This window comes from Chiroxiphia lanceolata, chromosome 1 (genome assembly GCF_009829145.1).
Source record: "Chiroxiphia lanceolata isolate bChiLan1 chromosome 1, bChiLan1.pri, whole genome shotgun sequence".
NCBI lineage: Eukaryota > Metazoa > Chordata > Aves > Passeriformes > Pipridae > Chiroxiphia > Chiroxiphia lanceolata.
The window spans coordinates 151,739,630-151,757,959 of NC_045637.1; the positions used below are offsets into that span (position 1 = coordinate 151,739,630).

At 39.6% G+C, this 18,330-nt stretch overlaps 1 protein-coding gene across 7 annotated transcripts in view; it reads right to left on the minus strand.

Moving 5' to 3' along the window:
• Positions 1-18,330, minus strand: part of CTDSPL (CTD small phosphatase like) — an 86,731-nt gene that overhangs the window by 11,559 nt on the left and 56,842 nt on the right. For all 7 annotated transcript variants that reach the window (XM_032708273.1, XM_032708263.1, XM_032708293.1 and 4 more), the window contains 4 exons: positions 15,140-15,241; positions 10,446-10,502; positions 3,248-3,340; positions 1,405-1,590 (listed from right to left, as the gene is read on the minus strand). In XM_032708273.1, the coding sequence (XP_032564164.1) occupies positions 1,405-1,590; positions 3,248-3,340; positions 10,446-10,502; positions 15,140-15,241 (438 nt within the window). The remainder of the gene's footprint in view (positions 1-1,404; positions 1,591-3,247; positions 3,341-10,445; positions 10,503-15,139; positions 15,242-18,330) is intronic.

Below are 18,330 nucleotides of genomic sequence, written 5' to 3' on the forward strand. Positions count from 1 at the left end.
ATTAAAATACTAAACCTCGAGAACAGGTTCAGAAAATAATGCATGTAATAACCCTCCTTAAATATGTGGGCTGGATGTGTATCTTCACTATGGAAGTGCACTGAGGTCTTTTAAAGACTATCTTGGATCTTGTTACAAGCTCTGGTTTCTGCAGAGACTCGAGTGTCAGTTCACTAGCAGCACTTTTCTATACATGATTAAACCACTCTGACAAGGCCCTTAACTTCATCTCCCAAATTTCTACAGCTCATTATTCTGAGATACCAAACGATGATCTGGATCAGGTTTTTGATTTTAATCATGAACATAAATTTAGAGCTTCAGCTCCTGGTTATCATAAATGGCAACTTTAAACCACGTGTGGCACCAACTAGAGAAATGTTTTCACCACATCACTTGAGGCATCACAGTTTTAGCATCTGAACTTAAAAGCTGCCTGCTGCAACATAAACAGCTCATGTTAAAAAAAAAAATGCTATTCCAGAGAGGCAGAACCACGGAAAACAGTGGTCCTGATAAAAATTTTCCTACACTAATTTTAAGAGTTCGCAAAGACGACAGGCTAAAAACATCAAAGAAAGCACTGCACAGCCTGGTTGTTTAAAAGTCAGTAGATGTAAGGGAGTTCCAGCTTCTACCCTGGCAGCTACAAAGCAGCTGTGAGCATCTGTACTGACTGCAGCAATGGAGGGAGCAAGTGCCAGACCATTCCATCCGAGCTCCTGGAGCCACCAAACACACAGTGACAACGTACACTGCTCCTAATTACTCTCCCCTGAAGTACTACTGCTACCTGTCTTTCATCCTTGTTCCTAAAACCTGATGAATTTGTTGGCTAACATTTCTAATTATGAAGGGAGTTATCACAAAAACACTTGAAGGAGAAGCATAACACCACAACAGGATCTTGTTTTTTTTTTTCTTTCCCTTACCCACGAACACAGATTTCAGATAGCAACCAGTAAAACATCCATTCTCTTGCCTAATAAAATATTTTCATTCCCACAATGAAAAAAGATGGGAGTACAAGAAGTTGTACTCAAGCAAACCATTCTATCTGTAATCACCACTGCAAAGAACAAAAGCTGTGCTGCAGGGCAGCTTTGGTTTTTAGAGCTATGTTGGTTCCTCAGGTTCCACACCACCTGGTATTTCTCAGAACTGCTGGACTTCATGCCACAAGCTAAAGCTGAAAGCACATGAGCAGCCATGGCTATGACACGCTGTCAAGATCAGTTTGCCCATGTCCTTCACCACTTGGCAGTGAATCCCAGAAGCTACCTGCAGCCTAAGAAAACACAGAAACTAATACAAGACAGGGCTCTGAAAAGTTATTTTCTGAATCAGAAGGTCTGGGCAAGGAACAGAAAGATGAAGTCACGCTTGAGCATTTCGAATACTTACTGCATTTTCAGGATGGAAGATGTAAGATGCAGGAGAATTATCTACTATAATAACTTTACTCAGCTCACGTCCCAGTCGACTCAGATCCTTCACATAATTTCCTCGGTGGAAAACACAGGATTCTCTAAAGAGCCTTGCCCTGAACACACCCCAGCGATCCAGTAAGTCGGCCACTGGGTCTGCATACTTAAAAATAGAAGTCAGAAACATGGAGTTAGCAGCATACAGATAAGGCTGGTTCACAGAGCCAGGCAAAGGAGGGACACGAAATAATTTCAGACAAAATGCCCTTTCTTCGTTTTCTTCCCTGCTCCTCGTTAATTAACTTACTTGCCTTGCAAACCTGAAGTGATTAATAAAGAGATAATGCAAAAGTAGGACAATTATCTTTCTGCAGAAGGCTAACGTGTACTCTAATGTTTTCTGTGATTTATTGATTAGGTTTTATTCTTAGGGCCAACTTACAGTTACTGTAAGAGTTTTCCAGAGATTGACAGATCCAGAGATCTCAACTAACATTACTGTAAAACCAGCCAGTGCTAACAGAAAATCTATAGGAAGCATTTCCACAGCTGATTTGTTTCCATGTGCCTCTAAATATAAACTGCAAGGAACACATCTGAGCCTGATGTGGCTTTTCCAAGTGATGCCCTTGGAGTGACTGGGTCAGTAAGACTCTTAAGGTTACCAAATTGCATAACTGGGCCACAGAGGATCAGACAAAGAAGTTATAAGGAAAAATATCACAATACTAGAGAAATTCTCACTTTATACATAAGATGATACTTGAGGTGAGGCACAGCTTAGAATCCAACAATTGATATAAACTGACCAAGAAAAAGTATCCAAATAAACCAAAAACATGAATAACCACATACTTGAAAGAGGTAGTTGTAACTTATTATTGCAGGGTGGGAGTTACCATTTTGCTATATTTTTTTTTCTGTATTTTAAACTGATAAAAAAAATTGATGTTGAAATCAATCATCTTCTGACTATGAAAAATTAACAGACACCTTACTTCAGTATGAAACTGTTGCAGTATTTAGGATTTTTACAAAACAACTGAACAGAACACGGTAAAGAGAATTCAGGGTAGAATCTGTGTTGGAAGGCATTACAGATCAGGGTCCTGCCCCCTTCTACCATCACTAGGTTGCACTAAAAGCTTGCCATGCTAGAGCATTATTTAGAAATAACCAATATAACTTCACAAACAAGACACCACAAATACACTGAAGGTGAAGAATTTTAAGATCAGTCCACTACTGTAACATCTACCACAAAACTACCTACGAACTACTACCGCTACTGCAGACCAGAGGGCACAAAATATTCCTGCTGACGTTTCAGGCTTTGCAAAAAAACGTCTCATTTTCCAACTCCAGATTTGCAATTGCACCTTGACAGAACAAAAAAAAAAACCCCAAAAAAACCGTGTTCCCAATTTTCAGCAAATTTCTGAGTCACTGGTTGATCGTGTGGATGGCGTTTAATTCGGTGTGTTTTATTTCGTGCCCGGCTTTAATGCGCTGCTTTACTCGCACGCTATTTGTTCTAATTTCTCACTATAACCATGGTAACTTGTGAGCCTTTCATATTGGCATCATGAGCAATGCATGGAGGCTACATTATGAGACGAGCCCATATGTGATGGTGTTACCATGGAAACACTTACCCACACACTAGCAGACAAAGTACACACTGTCAGACAAAGAAGCAGAAAAGAAGGGGAAAAATTAAGATAGTACCAAACTGTGGAAATAATTATCCATAGAAAACCCAACCAAAAAGTCCACTGAGCAGCACTGAAAAGGTTAACGAGATGAGGAGAGGAACAAACCTTGGCTAGACTGGCTGTGAAGAGTACACATTCAAAGAGCTCTCCCATCCTCTGAAGAAACTCATCCACATGTGGTCGTTTCAAAACATAAACCTGGAATGATAATGACATTTAGGTCAGATGGTGCTCAAGGAAAACTAAAAAAAAAAAAAACAAACCCAAACCAAACCACTCCTGCAATCCTAACACTTGAAGAAACAAAAAAGTTAACAGGGAAGCAGTTCAAACGAGATGCTGAAAATAAAAAAAGAAGTGCACAAGATAAAAGTAGAGATCCAATAATGAGAGACTGGCACGCACAGGCTGCCAAGCCCCATGCTGATTATGCCACTGCAAACACTGTGCATCATCTGGAGTGATGCTTCTGGAAAAATCTCATTAAAGGCAAAGAGAGAGAGGAGGCCTTCTCAAGGAACGAGGATTCGCGTCTCTCAACCAAAAAACCGTTTTGGTGCCGGTGCCTTCAGTGCTGAAGAGCTTTAGAGAGGGAATAAATTCGATGAAAACTCTGTGATGACAGGAACTGCACAACAGGGAGCTGTTTTCTCTCTGTGGCTAATTCTTTCATTTTTTTAAATTCCAGGTGCTAAGTACCATATCTCACCATGGAGAGTTATCAGTCATCCAGCTCTGCAGGGAGCTCTGTTCACCAAAAGCCTTCCCAGCACCACACAGAATGTCTAAAAATGCTGTTTTCAAAACAAAGTCTGCAGCATCTTCTACAAGGAGCTCGCCCTAAAGATGGCAAATACTCAAGATCTCTCTCCTCTTGAGAGAGATCCTCTCAGCAATGCTGTACTGCCTTTTTGCACCGACATCCACACAGGCAGCTTGGCTGCCTACTGTCAACAACCTGATTAGCAGATATTAGGGCCTCCCTGCCTCTCTTTCCAGAGCAAGCAAGATGATTTTGCATTCACAGAAAATACCAAGATAAGATAACTGCTGCTCAGAAAGCTTGGAAGTAGCTCACAACATACTGGGAAGCTGAAGAGGGAAGTCTGCTTAAAAAATATTTATCTATCTTGTTTGCAGTTAGATTAGAAGTTTGAGAGAAAACACTGGCAGCATTTTATCTTCTTTGTTTGGCAAATAATCCTCAATACTGGAAATTTCAAGTGAAGAAGTCTGGCACAGAACTGACTGAAATTTCAGGAATTTCCTTCCTTGACATGTAAAACTAGATTAATTTTATGTGTTTTACTAGCTTCATATTAATAAGAGGTAAAAAAATGGAGGTAGCCAGAGAAAAGGCCTGAAGGAGAAAAATACAGAAACAGCAGCTTGAACTGAAGTGTAACAATTAAAGCCTCCAGCAAAAGAAAAAAAAGTGTGTAATTGGAAACCGAAAACCTCAGTCCGAAAGCAAAGGTTTATTAACAACATATATGATGGAGCTGCACCTCAATGACTAAATCAAAAATGTTAGTTACTCTTCCACTTTATGTAGCATACAGATCATACCATGAAGCCCTGACCTTCTTTAAGCTATTCCTATGAAATTTATCTAAACTATTTCTGGCTTCATAAACATTACATTCAAAGTCTGATACAGATAACAATTTATAACCCATATATATTTTTTTAAAACAACCACAGCAGCACCTCACCCATCAAGTAAATGTGACATTTTATGAATTAAAGACAGTTAACAGATGTACTTCAACACCACTCTCTCCAGATAATTACAGCAACGTTTCCTGTATTCCACCAGGCATAAACCAAGTAGTTTCCTCCCCTATAACAATGCAATTAATTTTTCATTAATTCTTACTAAACAAAGTTGTTCTGTAGTATTTCCTCTCTAAATTCTACCTTTGAATTTTTTAAAGACACAGATAAAAAGACAGCTGCAGTCCCCCTGCTTTTGGGTATCCAGAGACAATCCAACTTCACAGTTGTAAGAAGAAAGATAGCAGGATCCAAGTTACTCCTTAATAATGAAGTTTTTAATTCTTTAGCCTTAAATTATATTTTTGAGGGCAGAAAAGGGGCACCCCAGAGTCTTAGCTAGATAGTTAGTGCTGGAATTTAACATTCACTTCCCTTCTAAAGCCCATTGTTCTCAGCCACAGCAAAAGAAGACTCCTCTTTGCTCTCCATCCCTATCTATGCCCGTGTTGGCGAAGTATTTCCACTTGGAATGTAATTACAAACTCCCTGCCAAGGATATGAACTTTGCTGCTTGCAACATAACCCACCTCCTCCATAAGGAGAGCACACAGTAAATCAACCCCAGAGCTGCAGCCCAAGAGCTACCAGACCACAGGCTTGTGCTGTATTTGCAGGCAAGTCCTTGCAGGAAGTGCTCTTCTGGCTATTTGCAGGTCTCCTAATGCTGCACCTCCTCAGTGTTTAGCTGTAAATACACAGTATTTTAAGTTGTGCTGTCCCCCTTCTGCAGTTTAGATCTGCTCCACCAAAGGGCACCCACAACCTCCACTACTTGAGTTTCTTGCTGTTTTGCCTTAAATCTTCCCTGCTGGGATCTGGCCAACAGATTTGCTTCTCATGTTAAATGCCTGATCAATAATAAATGTCATCTTTTAGGATGAAGTCTCAATAAACTTTCTCTTTAATTATTTCCCTCTGTAAAAGGCCCTAATTCCTCCCCCCTCTTTTTTTTAACAACACTGATTTTTCTTCCTTTGGCAGAACAGCATATCTTAATACTTTGGATAGTTACTTTCCTGCAAGTTTTCTTTGGGAAGTCCTACTTAGCCCCTGGAAGCAACTCCAAGTGTACTGGTATCCTGGGCTACAAAATCTCTTTGGTTTACTTCACATAAAAAGCTTTCTTCAGCTGACAGTGCAGCTCTTTTCTCCTCTTCCTCCTCATTTGGAATTTTTTCCCCCTTTACTTTGTTAGTGGCTGGACTTGAATCTCAATGCTGCCTGGTTATTTGTGGCTTGGCTTTTTCTTCTGTTGCCTGATGGCTTCATTTTAAGTCTCTAGACTAACTGGCTCCTGGCATTTTTCTGAGATTTATATACTGTCTTTAGGGCATTAAAAAAAAAATATCCCTCCAATTTTTTTTGTGTATTGTGTGTTAACTAATTTCTTCCTTATCACAGCAAGAATTTGGAGGAATACAGTCTTCTTTTTATTATTTAAAATGAACCCTACTCTCAACATGTTAAGCACAAATCAGACAGCAGGCATGTTTTCACAGGATTCTTACAGCTGCTAATGGCAGAACACAAGTAATTATCTTTAATTGTTCCCAAGCATTTTGTATTTCCACATAAATTTTCTATACCTCAAAGCAGTCTTAACCCAGAGAGACTCAGTATTTGTGAAACCAGAGGAGAAATCCAGCTCCATTTTGATCAACTGAATGGGACACAAAGAGCTGCCTTCTAAAACCTGCTTTACAATAACAAAATCTACCAAGTAATGACCAAAAAATCTGCCCAAGACAACTCCAACTCCCGTGATCTCCAGTTCCGTGGGCTGGTGCATCTTCTGAGCAGAAAATAACACACGTCCTCGAGCCTCCTCGTGCTGGGTCACACAGTTGTGGTTGTCTCCCAGTGCAAGTAACCAAGAATAGGCCAGTTAGAATGGATACAGCCTATCCTGGATTACTTGAACCAGGCCACAGCCTTCCGTAAGGAAATCCATGGATTTTGTGCTTTACAGAAAGGAAGTTTATTATTCAAACAGCGTTTTCCCCCCACACTATTAAAAAACATTTTGTATATTACACTCAAAGTACACAGACCAAACGTTTCTTTAGCTTTCAGCAACTAAAACAAGCAATTGTTAACTGAATTAAAGAAACCAAACACTAAAAACTAGTTTTACTCAACAAATTAAATTTAAGAATGAAATTCCAAGTAACACCAAATCAAACTCCTCCTGGCTGCCTCCTTTTACACTTTGACAGCAAGGCACAAAGGCACTGCAAGTCATTTGGATAAAAGACAAAAGGACAACTATACCCTAAAAATCTTCCCTTACTGGGGATTAAAGCTACATTTAACGTGCAGTTTCTGATCTGGGGGCTTTGGTCACTCTGCACTTGTTCAGTGGGAAGCAGCTCCAAAGGCAGAAGTCACATCAAGGCTGAACATCTTTCCCCAGCCACTACTTCCACCCCTCAATAAGCCTCCTCTCAGTTGCAACACATTTCACTGAACTTCCCACAGTTTATTCCTTGTAATTTGGTAGAGTGGGAGACCAGCTCTGGTTTCCTTTTATCCAGAGAACCAGAGTGAAACGACAGAACTGGCCAGAGAGGGTCAGCTCACATCAGAACTGCCCAGCTGTGTCCGTGCCACCATTCCCAACACAAAGCATGGGATTCTTCTCCTGGAATTCCAGCTGCCCTCAGATGGGCACAGTCTCTGCAGGCATCTAAAGGCCCACAACAGGAAGAAAGGGAGGTGCTTCCACACGTGATTTATTTCCTTCTAAAATCAAGTGACAAATCCTTCCCAAAGATAAGGTAATTCAGGCCGGAGTAAGAAAGATGGGAGAGGGAAAAGGGGTGTTCAGAAAAGCTATTTTTTAATCCAGGAAGCTCGTTTACCCAAGCACCCTTTAAGATGATGAATTATCCTCCCTATATAAAAAAAAAAAAAAAAAGAGTTTCTCTGACCTTTGGATTATAAATTATGTAAGGGAAAACAAACTCCCCAAACTAAAGACAGTATTTTTCTGAATACCACTGTTGAGCAGCAAAAAACACAGCATTTACCATGAAAAAACTTGTCAGGTATGCAAATCTCAAAACTCTTCCAAGTGCACGGCAACTGAATTTGCCACAACTCGTGTTTTTGATGCACGAGACCCGAACAATCTCACATTATTTCGAATTTCTCCCTGAATGGGCACTTCTGAAATGGTCGTTTCCCTGTTTGTTTTCCTTGGGGTTCTGTCTCTAAGGCAGAGTTCAATGACAACAATAACCTGCCAGACCACCTCGTGCCTGATAAGGCACCAGGCTTACTGGTAAAGCAGGTAGGGATATGCACTGTGGACAGGACAACATCTCACATATCCCGTGGTGTTTTACACAGGTGGAAGTATTTCCCAAGGTCAATGATTAATCTTTGAGTGTATGAACGGCTTAAGAAAATGGACGAGCATTACCCAGATGACAAATTCTGAGAAATAACAAAAATTGCTCATGTTTATGCTCTAAGTGACTGAAGAATTAGAGGTTTGAGGCGGGAACAGGTTGTCAAAGCTCCACAGCCTGTGTTAATGCACAGACTCAGCCAGAATATCCCTTTTTGCCCTTTAGTTTGTCACAGTGTAAAAAGAAAAGAAAGATTACTGAATGACAGAACATTACTTTGCCTACAGAGATGTTACAAACACAGACTTTGCTTATTCTGTGTGCCACGTAAATTACTTTTATTTCGAGAACCACAAATTCCTTACAATTACCTTTATTTTGACCACCCAAATGTGACTGAGGTATTTACCTGCTTTAGAGATTAAGAGCTGGATATTTTAAGAGATTAAAAACTGGAAATACAAAAGGGATTAAGCAATATCCTTGAAAATTATGCAGGAAGTCTCCAGCAAAGCACAGTCAGAGACTCATTTCACTTGATCTTCTCTGTCAAGGAGAAGGAGATGCACAAATCCACTCCCTCTGGCCAGTTGTGGGGTTTTTGTTTGTTTGGGGTTTTTTTTGTTGCTGTTTTCTCTTTTCCCCCACATGCAGTCACCTCAAGTGCCAAACTGCATCACGTTTGGTGAAGAATCTCAGAGTTTGCAGCAGGGAATGGAAAAGTAACTGGCTTTTGAAGTGCTTGACTGTAAAGCCCAGACAGTCTTTTATTGAGATTTGTTTCAAAATGTAAATATATCACCTTGACAAGCTAAGTGATGAGAATTCTAAGCCACTCAAAAATTCACTTTCAAAAGCATTCTACAAAGTTTTAGGAGAGAAAATGTCTGTTTTACAGCACCAAACACAACTAAAGCCCACATCAAATCAGGACTGACAGTATCACAAATCTCCCAAAACATCACTTAGTGTTTTAAGCATCAGCTCTGCTGAATGGTACAGCTGTAAGTAACCTAGATACTGAGTTTTTCTACATGAAACAGGCACAGTGTAAAAACTGTCAAAGCAACTATTACTTTAAAGCATGTTTCTGTCCACTGACTGATATTTAGTAATTATTTTAAGAGTGACAATTACATGGGTAGTTTTCATAAGAGGAAACGAAACAAAACTATGAACTTTACGATCTATCAATTAGTCCAAGATTAAAATAAAAAACTCTCTGTCCAAGTAAAAATAATCCATATAAAACCCCCCAACATTTCAACAATTAAAGTTCTTAAAAATCTCCATTAAATCACATCCAGGGAAGATTTGCAACTCAATGACTGCATTATCTGTAACCTACAACACTCCGCAGAGAAGATGCTTCAAACAATTTGCAAGGTTCATGTATCAGAAAGGCTCAACTTCAAATTAACCTGTTTAACTCATCTCCAGCAAGAACTTCAATGTCTGTCTGAAGAGGAAAATTTATGGCACTGTTATTTCTCTCATTCGGGGGTTTCAGAAAAGACCACTGATTAAAGACCAAGCTAAAATACATGAAGGGGATTGATTTTCAAATTATGGGTGTTTTGCATTTACTGAAAACCATTTCTCAGAGCCACAAGTGAAGTTCTTAAAGAATAAGACATAAAAATTAGTCTCCTCGCAATTTTGTCCAGACCTTTTAAAATATGCTGAAGTATATAAAAAAACCCTCCTATCAGAGGAACTTTTATTACTTACAGGAATAAAAGAGGACAGAAATTAAACACAGACTGCCACAAAAACCTGAGGAATGTCTGTTCTTCCTTACTACCTTTGTAAAGTTTGGTCCATATGAGCTACCAACAGACATTAAAGCCAACTTATGTCCTGTTTGTCTTGGAAGGAATGAGAAATGCAGTACTCAAGTAGCTTTTTCTGGGTTCCAGTCATGTTTGAAATCCCATTCTTAGATCATCTGCTGTTTGAAAATGTTTTAAAATTGACAAAGAATCAATTTGATTGAAGCTCTCTGAGACAGAGCTTCTACCTGATCAAACAGGGATGCCTTTCTGGATGGTACATTCCAGAATACACAGTTTCCGTGTTTTGCAAAGGTTACTGAATGCAAAGCAGCAAACGGAGGAAGAGAACACTCTGGGACACTCAGGACACGATGCTGAAGGAACAGCAGCACTTACCTGATGTATGGTTCCATCGATTTCGACAGGAACGATGAAATCAGCATTGCTAATTGGCTGGAAAGAATGACAAGGAAACAACCAACGTTAAAAACGCGATCGCTGGAGGGAGAATTTCAGAGCTGTAAAAGGGAAGAGCACCTACTTCTCAGGAACAAGTTAATAAGCATTACTGACTGTACAAATTCACTCTGTGTGTGCTCTTCACACACCCAAGTCAGAAGCCTCACAGTTGTATTCCCGGATGCTGCAATTCCCTCTTCTCTCATATTTTGGAGCTTCATACAACGTAATACACTTCACTGCCTGAATAACCCCCTCTACCATTGAGAGTCTGTTTGCCAGGAAAACATCTATTTGGCTAAACTCTTCCACCAAGTCTGTGTGGATACTTGATAATCAAGAAAATCAGCTATGTGCTTCACATATTCTATTCTGGGTCATCAAGCAGTAATTAATTAAAAGTAAAGACAGCGGTAACAGTAATACCTAATGGTTATATCTGAATATAACAAGACTCAAGTTGTATAGCTAATTGATTCTCAAGATGCCACACTTCGAGAACCAATAGCAATCAATTTAATCATGTAAAATTGCATTTTAATTCCAAAGGGAAGAGCAGACACACTCTGCCCAAGTCCTTGAATCCACTTTTCTAGCCTGTCGATCACAACTTATTTCTTAAGACTTACTGTGAAAAACTGCTGGTCAAGTAAAACTGCTTTGGAAAGCAGGAAAGTGGCCTTGTAGGCAGTTTAAGAGTACATAATCTAATCTTGGCTAGACAGCAGTGGTAGTTGGGAACATGCTGCTAACAATGTTTACTAGTTCAAATGGACACTCAGCTTGGCAGAAGCCTTGGGTACAGCTCATGCTTTATGTCCATGATAAAAAAGTAGCCATGTAAACATGCCTGGCTGAAGCTTGTAACTCATTCCATCATCTGCAGCTTGGAAATGGCTGAGACAGAGCTGCCAAATACAATTTTAACATGACTGATTAACAGACAATATGCTCCATGGATAAGAGCCTAGAACGAGGGCTGGGAGCAGTCTGGGTAACTGGTGTTACTAAGCTAAGGTTGGAAAACGTCTTCACTCACCTCTACTACGCTTGTACAGACCTTCCCACCTGGTTTTCTGGATCAGACTGATCTCAGGAACCACCAAGAAGACACCCCTGAAGAATCTGTGAGACTAGAAACAGACTTCAGACCCATTCAGGGGGTCAAGGGGGTGCCAAGAAAGCAGAGAAGCAGCCAAGGTAAAGAGCAGATCACAAACTGGTGAGCCTCAACAGGTGCTCTGTGAAAGATGGTGGGAAAAGAGAATCCTGCAGCACGAACCTGACAGCATCACCTTGATCCCATTCCCTGGAGAAACAAGATTCTCACTGCACTATGAACAAACCTTCCTACAAGGAGAGCAAAATGACCGCAGGAATTTCTATGGAGGGCAACACCCTCTCTCAGGAGCAAAGTAATGAGGAAGATGGTTTGATCTGACACCTGGAAGTGCTGGGTCAGAGGGCAAAGGAGAAGCTACACGGAATTTACTCATCCTGATCAACCAGGATTGGCAACCAGACTCTGGAGCAGATGATGCTGGAAAACTCCACCCTGCCGATGACCCCTGTGCAAGTATAACCTGAAGATTTCCTCAAATACATACAGTTCAATCCAGATTTTATTTTTTTTTTTAGCTGACACTGAGCAATTTCCCCTTTCTGCTTCAGGAAAAGACAGAGGGGAGGCTTCCATCTCTTCCCTAAATAGAGCCCCTCAGATAGAGAAGGTACTCTGCAGCATGTCCAACAGCTGTACAGAAAAAGTACACAAAAATGTTCTGAAGTTTCACCTTAAAAAGAAACCCAAATGAACTGTCAATAAGCCTCAGCCACCAGTTTTCCAGTGGGTGCCAGCTCCCTGCAGACTTTGAAGAGGCTTGCACACACTTGAAGAATTTATATATGCATGACTCCCTTAAGCAAGAGAAATACTCTGCAGCAGCAGAAAAAGAAGAGGTCACTGCAAGCTACTGAGGTTTTGAAATCCACTGATAAAACTACAGCTTTTACAAAATTTAATCCTAACAGTAGCTACACCAACCAGACGTCAGAGAAAAGCACATTCTGTTTAAACAACTTCCATTTTTTTCCTAACAAATAAAAGCTCACCCTTAGACTTTGCAACACCGACCAAACTACTCTTAACTACATATTTGCTTCCTCCACTTAAATTTCAGGTACTGTGTTGTTTTCTTGTTGGCACAAGTGATAAGGAAAGGGAGCATGGACTGGGGGGTTCTGTGCTTTGTCATGGTGGGGAGAGAGGAGGAAAGTCTCCAACAATTTGCTGGATGAAGGTTTCTGGGGTTGTGCACGTGAAGCACGTACGTGCCTCCAGCAGGAACCACAGAGACAGAGCCTGAAAGGAGACAATGTATTTCCACTGAAAATCTTCAGTCAGAACTGTTTCTGTTTTAATAAAAAAGTCAGCATTTTAAATGTTCTGAGAGCGTTTCACAGCCACTTTTGAATACGACTGCATTCCAGACTTGCATGTGGTTTAATACATTTTACACAGAACCATGTTTACATCTCCTTGATTTAAAAATTTATTATTTTTGCTCCTATTATTGTTTCTATGATGGGAATGATAACTATCCTGTCTATCTATTCCTTTTTTACTCTTGCCAAGGAACCCCAAACTTTATTTCTTTAATATGCACCTAACATGAAAGACTAGTACCTCCTTAAAGCTTCACAAATATGCAGGGGTATAAAATAGACGAGAATTACCCTCCTTCAGATGTTGCTGCTTTCATGAAAGAGCACTTTAAATATTCTGCCTCTCTGGTTGTGTTAAAAAAACATGTAATCTGCATTTGAAACATGAAGCCCATTTCATAACAGAATTACGAATTCTAAAGTATCAGGTGTTTTAAATAAACCCTTTTTTGTACTAAAAATCACAAATTTATGTATGCTTTTAAGTGGGGACCTGCTTGGTTAGAGCAGACATGTTTTAATGAAAGAAAAAAACCCACCAAAAATACCCCCAAAACCCCACAAACTAAAAGAAATTGCAGGAGTAACTTGATTATCCAGGCAGAGCAGGGTGCACAGAGGCATTAAAACCCCTGCTCTGCTGGAACATATTATTTTTGATGATAATTAATGGTCTTGATTCAGTTGAAGTATTTCCCTTTCTGAAACAAAACCCGAACAGCACCACTGGACAGTGCCAGCCACTGAACAACTACAGCCCTTTCCTCCAACACTTGGTTTTCTCTTACACACCCCTCTCACAGGGTTTTTTATCTTAAGATAACACCTTTGTAACCATAAGACTACTACTGCAGAAACTCCAACATCTGCCTAACACTACTGACCTCACACAAAAATGGAACAGTTTTCTTTTCCCAACACAAAAAATTATTCAGTGCTCATCATTAAGCAGAATAATAGTTTCATTTTTTAAATATCTATTTAATATCATTTAAATGCCCATTAAATATAATTTGAATGTTACCCACAGCATTCAGAAAGCAAACCTGTATTTCTACCTTTCAGATAACACTAAGCCTAATACTTCATTATTATTATTATTATTATTATATAAATTTAGATTTTTAAATTCAGCTTTCCCTCCCTACTTTTGGTTTTTGGTAAAATGGGAAGGCATGGTTCCTTCCCTTCCCAATCCAGCTGTGTTTTTCATCTCCCTGAAAAACTCCCCAGCGCAAACTCAGTCTGGGTATAGAAGACAAATCTGGCACTGAGGTTGAGGGGTTCCTGTGCACCACCATAAACTGTTATATACCATCAGGCACAATAAAGACAGAGAAAAATCTTAATTTCTGTTTGAGGCAGAGGAGTATTTGTTCTAATATCTCCATATAAGGTTTTCTTTAAGCCAACAAAGACAGGCTGTTGCCAAATTCTAACCACAGCATGAATTACAGTTTGCATTTTAAATGCTGGCAACTAACTACTAGAAGGATTAAAAAGTGGTGTTTAAGCCAGCAGTGAAAAATGGAGTGCAACAACTAGAAGAATATAAAGGTAGTAATTTTAGTTTGCCAGTAGTAAGGTAACTATTAATTCTCATAAATTCTCCAATCAATGTATAAAACCAGCAGATGCTTTATCATGTATTAGATTTGCTAATCAGAAATGCTGTCAGTACTCTGAGCCAACAGATTATTTCTGAAGTCTCCCAACTTCAGCACTACTTAAACAATAGAAAAATACCTCTACTTCCACCACATGCTGAAATCTGAGGGGTTATAAAAGTTGCTTCTCAAAGGTGACTGACTCAATAGCAACAACTAAATGGTAGTTGCTTTCTTGCTCTGAAAACTAAATATTAAACCCATATTTCCATAGCAACACATTTTGCATCAGTTAAAATACAGGTTCTTGCTGAAATACTTAAAGCCATGAAGTCAATACCTATTCCAGGCCTTGTTGCAGCCAATGTGACTGTCTCAGAGTCAAAAAATAAAAAAACAATATGTGTGTTCCTCCCCTTACAACTAAATTAGGATGAATAACCATAGGAGCAGCAATGAGAACTCCCAGGCATCCTGGGAGAGCCTGTAAGACGAGTTCAAGTGTTAAGAGGCTTAACAGTTCCTGCAGCATTCACTGACAGATTAAAGCTGCAAGAGATCACTTTTGAATTTACTTACCTTAAATGAACTGTGCACTAAAGTTTCATCTAAATCAATGACCACACACTTCTTCCCATAGTCTGATGCTGTCAGTTCTGGCAGGAGGTATTTAGCTGGTGGCTAAAAACACAAAAGACAAGAGGAAGACAACAAAAAAAAGTAAAACCTCTATCCAAGGGGCACTCTTCTGTCAACATTACTATTCTAGCAATTACTGGGAGCTGGAATACATGACTCGAAATTCAATGCTTTTCTGGGATCATCTCAAGTACACATATGGAAATTAATGGCTCATGCAATCGCAATACCCATACAGACTTTTTTAATATTATTTTTTAAACGAGAGGCTTGTTTGGAATGACCTCCAAAGCACTGGAAATGAAAGTGGCAAAACATCATCACCAGCTAAGAAAACCCAGGGAGAAATAAGACATTTGATACAAAACCATCTTTTTGTAGTGACCCCTTCTCCTAATGCCTGGTTTTGGTTGCTGTTGTTATCCTATTCCCAACAATGCCATTTCCAGCCATATCAGGCTGAGGGACATTTACACAAATCGTTATTTCTGTTTGCCAGGAAAGGTGCTAAAGTGGAGGAATCCATCCTGAAGGAAGACAGCATTATTAATTTTTATCTTCTGGGACATGTCTTCACTTTCATTTGCACCACTTGTGAGGGCACTGACCAAATTTCATGTGGATTATGTTCCCAGTCAAGGCATTAAAACTGCAGTAAAGAACCTAAACTAGGCTCTTGTACAGCATGCTGCCCTTTCTGAAAAATGGTACCGATTCCTCGAATTGACAATTTTTCTGAAAGCAATGCAGACAATCTCATATTCTTTGGATTGCTCATTTCCCACTGTAACACCCCAGTTAGCAATAAAATTATGGTTACTTTAGATTTTGGTACTGGATACTTCCTGAAATAACAGAAGTGGGAGAGAACGCTTCCATTTGGAGCTGAAACACTGTTGCCTCTCAAAGAGGTTTTTTTTCTTGATGAAGGAAAAGGATTAGCTTTATGGAGAAGTGTTAACAGGGAGAAGCTCAAGACTGAGAGGAAATTAAATTAATTTAGAATTGGGTACAGAACTCTAACTTCATTCTTTTGCTATCTTTTTATCTGTTCATGCAGTGTAAGGATGCATCTATTGTGGTTTTGTTCCTTTCAACAGCCCTTTGGAGAGGTTCTGGCAGAGATCTGAGGCCACCCCTGTGCAGGTGACACACAGGTTGAGTCAGACACCTCCACATACCCTCTGGCTGCCAGGACAGATCATCAAGCACTGACTGAATTCAGACCTTGTCTTAAGCTGACAGATACTGGCCAATGATGCCTAATGAGTTCTTGTTTAGAGGAAGCACCTAACAAATGAGTTTCTGGACTTAAACAAGTGTCTTTAGCTAAACCAGAAGTTCTTGGGGCGTTTTTAGGAGTGATCTCTGCAATTGATTTAGTCCCTTACAATTAACAACGACAACAGTTCCTTCAGCTACCAAACTGGAAGCTGCCTTGCGTACAAACCACTTGTCTCAACACATTTCCTCTCAGCACAAATCTAACAACAACCTTCAAGAAAAAACAACTTCTGCCTAATGCCTGTAATGGACCCAATCCATCACAGTCACCCAACCAGGCTCAAATTTACACGACACCCTTTCTAGGTTATATAGACAGTCCCATAACTGCTTCAGCTCTAGCTCTGCTTCTTGACAACTAGGGCCAGACCTAAAGAATTTTAGTTTCTCACTCCTTGATTTCAAAGCCTAAAAGGTATTTAGCACCCCACCTCAATTTTTCACAGCAAGAAGGATCCAAATTTGCAACCTGAACAGACAAAAAGGTTACTGAAAGAAAAATCCAACCCATTTAAAGACAATGATCTTCAGAACCCATGTTCTGATACTGATTTCTTGTCCTTGAAGATGCAAAAAAAGGAGGAACATCTCAAGAAACCTTAAGCACATTTTTTTAAATAATAGTTCAGTTCATTTTTGTGCTCTTAGAACTGTATGTAGTTCAAATTTTTGACTATGTTAATCTGCACCAGCAGTTCAAACCCAGAAATTCCTCCTGCTATATGAATTCTTTATCAAACTGAAAATACCTATAGCTATGAAAAATATATGGGAATAGATATTCTTCCACATAAAATTATGCTATGAAAAACAGGAGCCCTGTCTTATCAAAGGTATCTTTAGTTTTTTATCTGGAAACTGTTATGCTTGTCATCAAGAAAAGGATGGTCATCCAGCAGGGACTGACTACAAAATGTGAGAACCTTCAACTTTTGATAACCTGAATTCCTTGACTGCATTTGAGACAACTCATGCCCATCTTCTTCAGTCACCTGCACCCTCTGCTTTCTCAAAAGCAGTGATAAGAGTTTCTCTCCCTGTTCAGTATTGCATAAAGAAATAATGTGCAGTTATTGACCTAACTTTACCTAACAAGACTAACTCTCAAGGTTTTTCCTGGGGAAACACCAACCCTCCTACAAGCTTTGGCATCTTGTGTTCGATCTGATCCAGCTTCCCTAAGTTCACACATCTGAAGTTCAGAAGAAAAGTGTTTTCCATTTCACAACCTGTGTCTCCGCTGCCCTCAATTGTGAAAACACATTTGCACCCCTGATAATCTAACAGGGATAAGGGAACTATTCTGGAGCTGAAGTCACTACAAGTTGTGAGGTTGCTAAATAGCTGGTGTAGGGCTCTGGAGCATGGATGGCATTTTTGAGGCTTTAGGAACTTAAAGGATTTGTATGTTAAATATCAGTCCATTTGTTTTGCTGTTCAAGCTTTCTGACCTAAAGCAATTTCCACATGCCAAGAGTAGCAAAGCTTTGAGGCAGAAACAAGCATTACTTAACACCGTATTTTAATTTCTTCATTAACAGAGACATATCCAAGAAGAGTTCTAATTACCAGATTTCCACCATAGTTAATAGTTATGGATCTTTTATAATTTCTTTTTTTCCCCCCCCCCACATAGTAGCTTTAAAGACATCTAAGATGATTAAGAATATTTAATAGTGGCTAACAGCAACTCATATTTACTATGCAGTACTCTCTGAAAGGCTGCAGACTTCCACAGAACTCAGCAGAAAAATAACACGTGGTCTCTCAGTACTTTTAAGTCCTAGCTTGGTCTTCAATTCCAACAAGACATAAATTGTATACAAGTTAAACTAGTCACTGTTTGG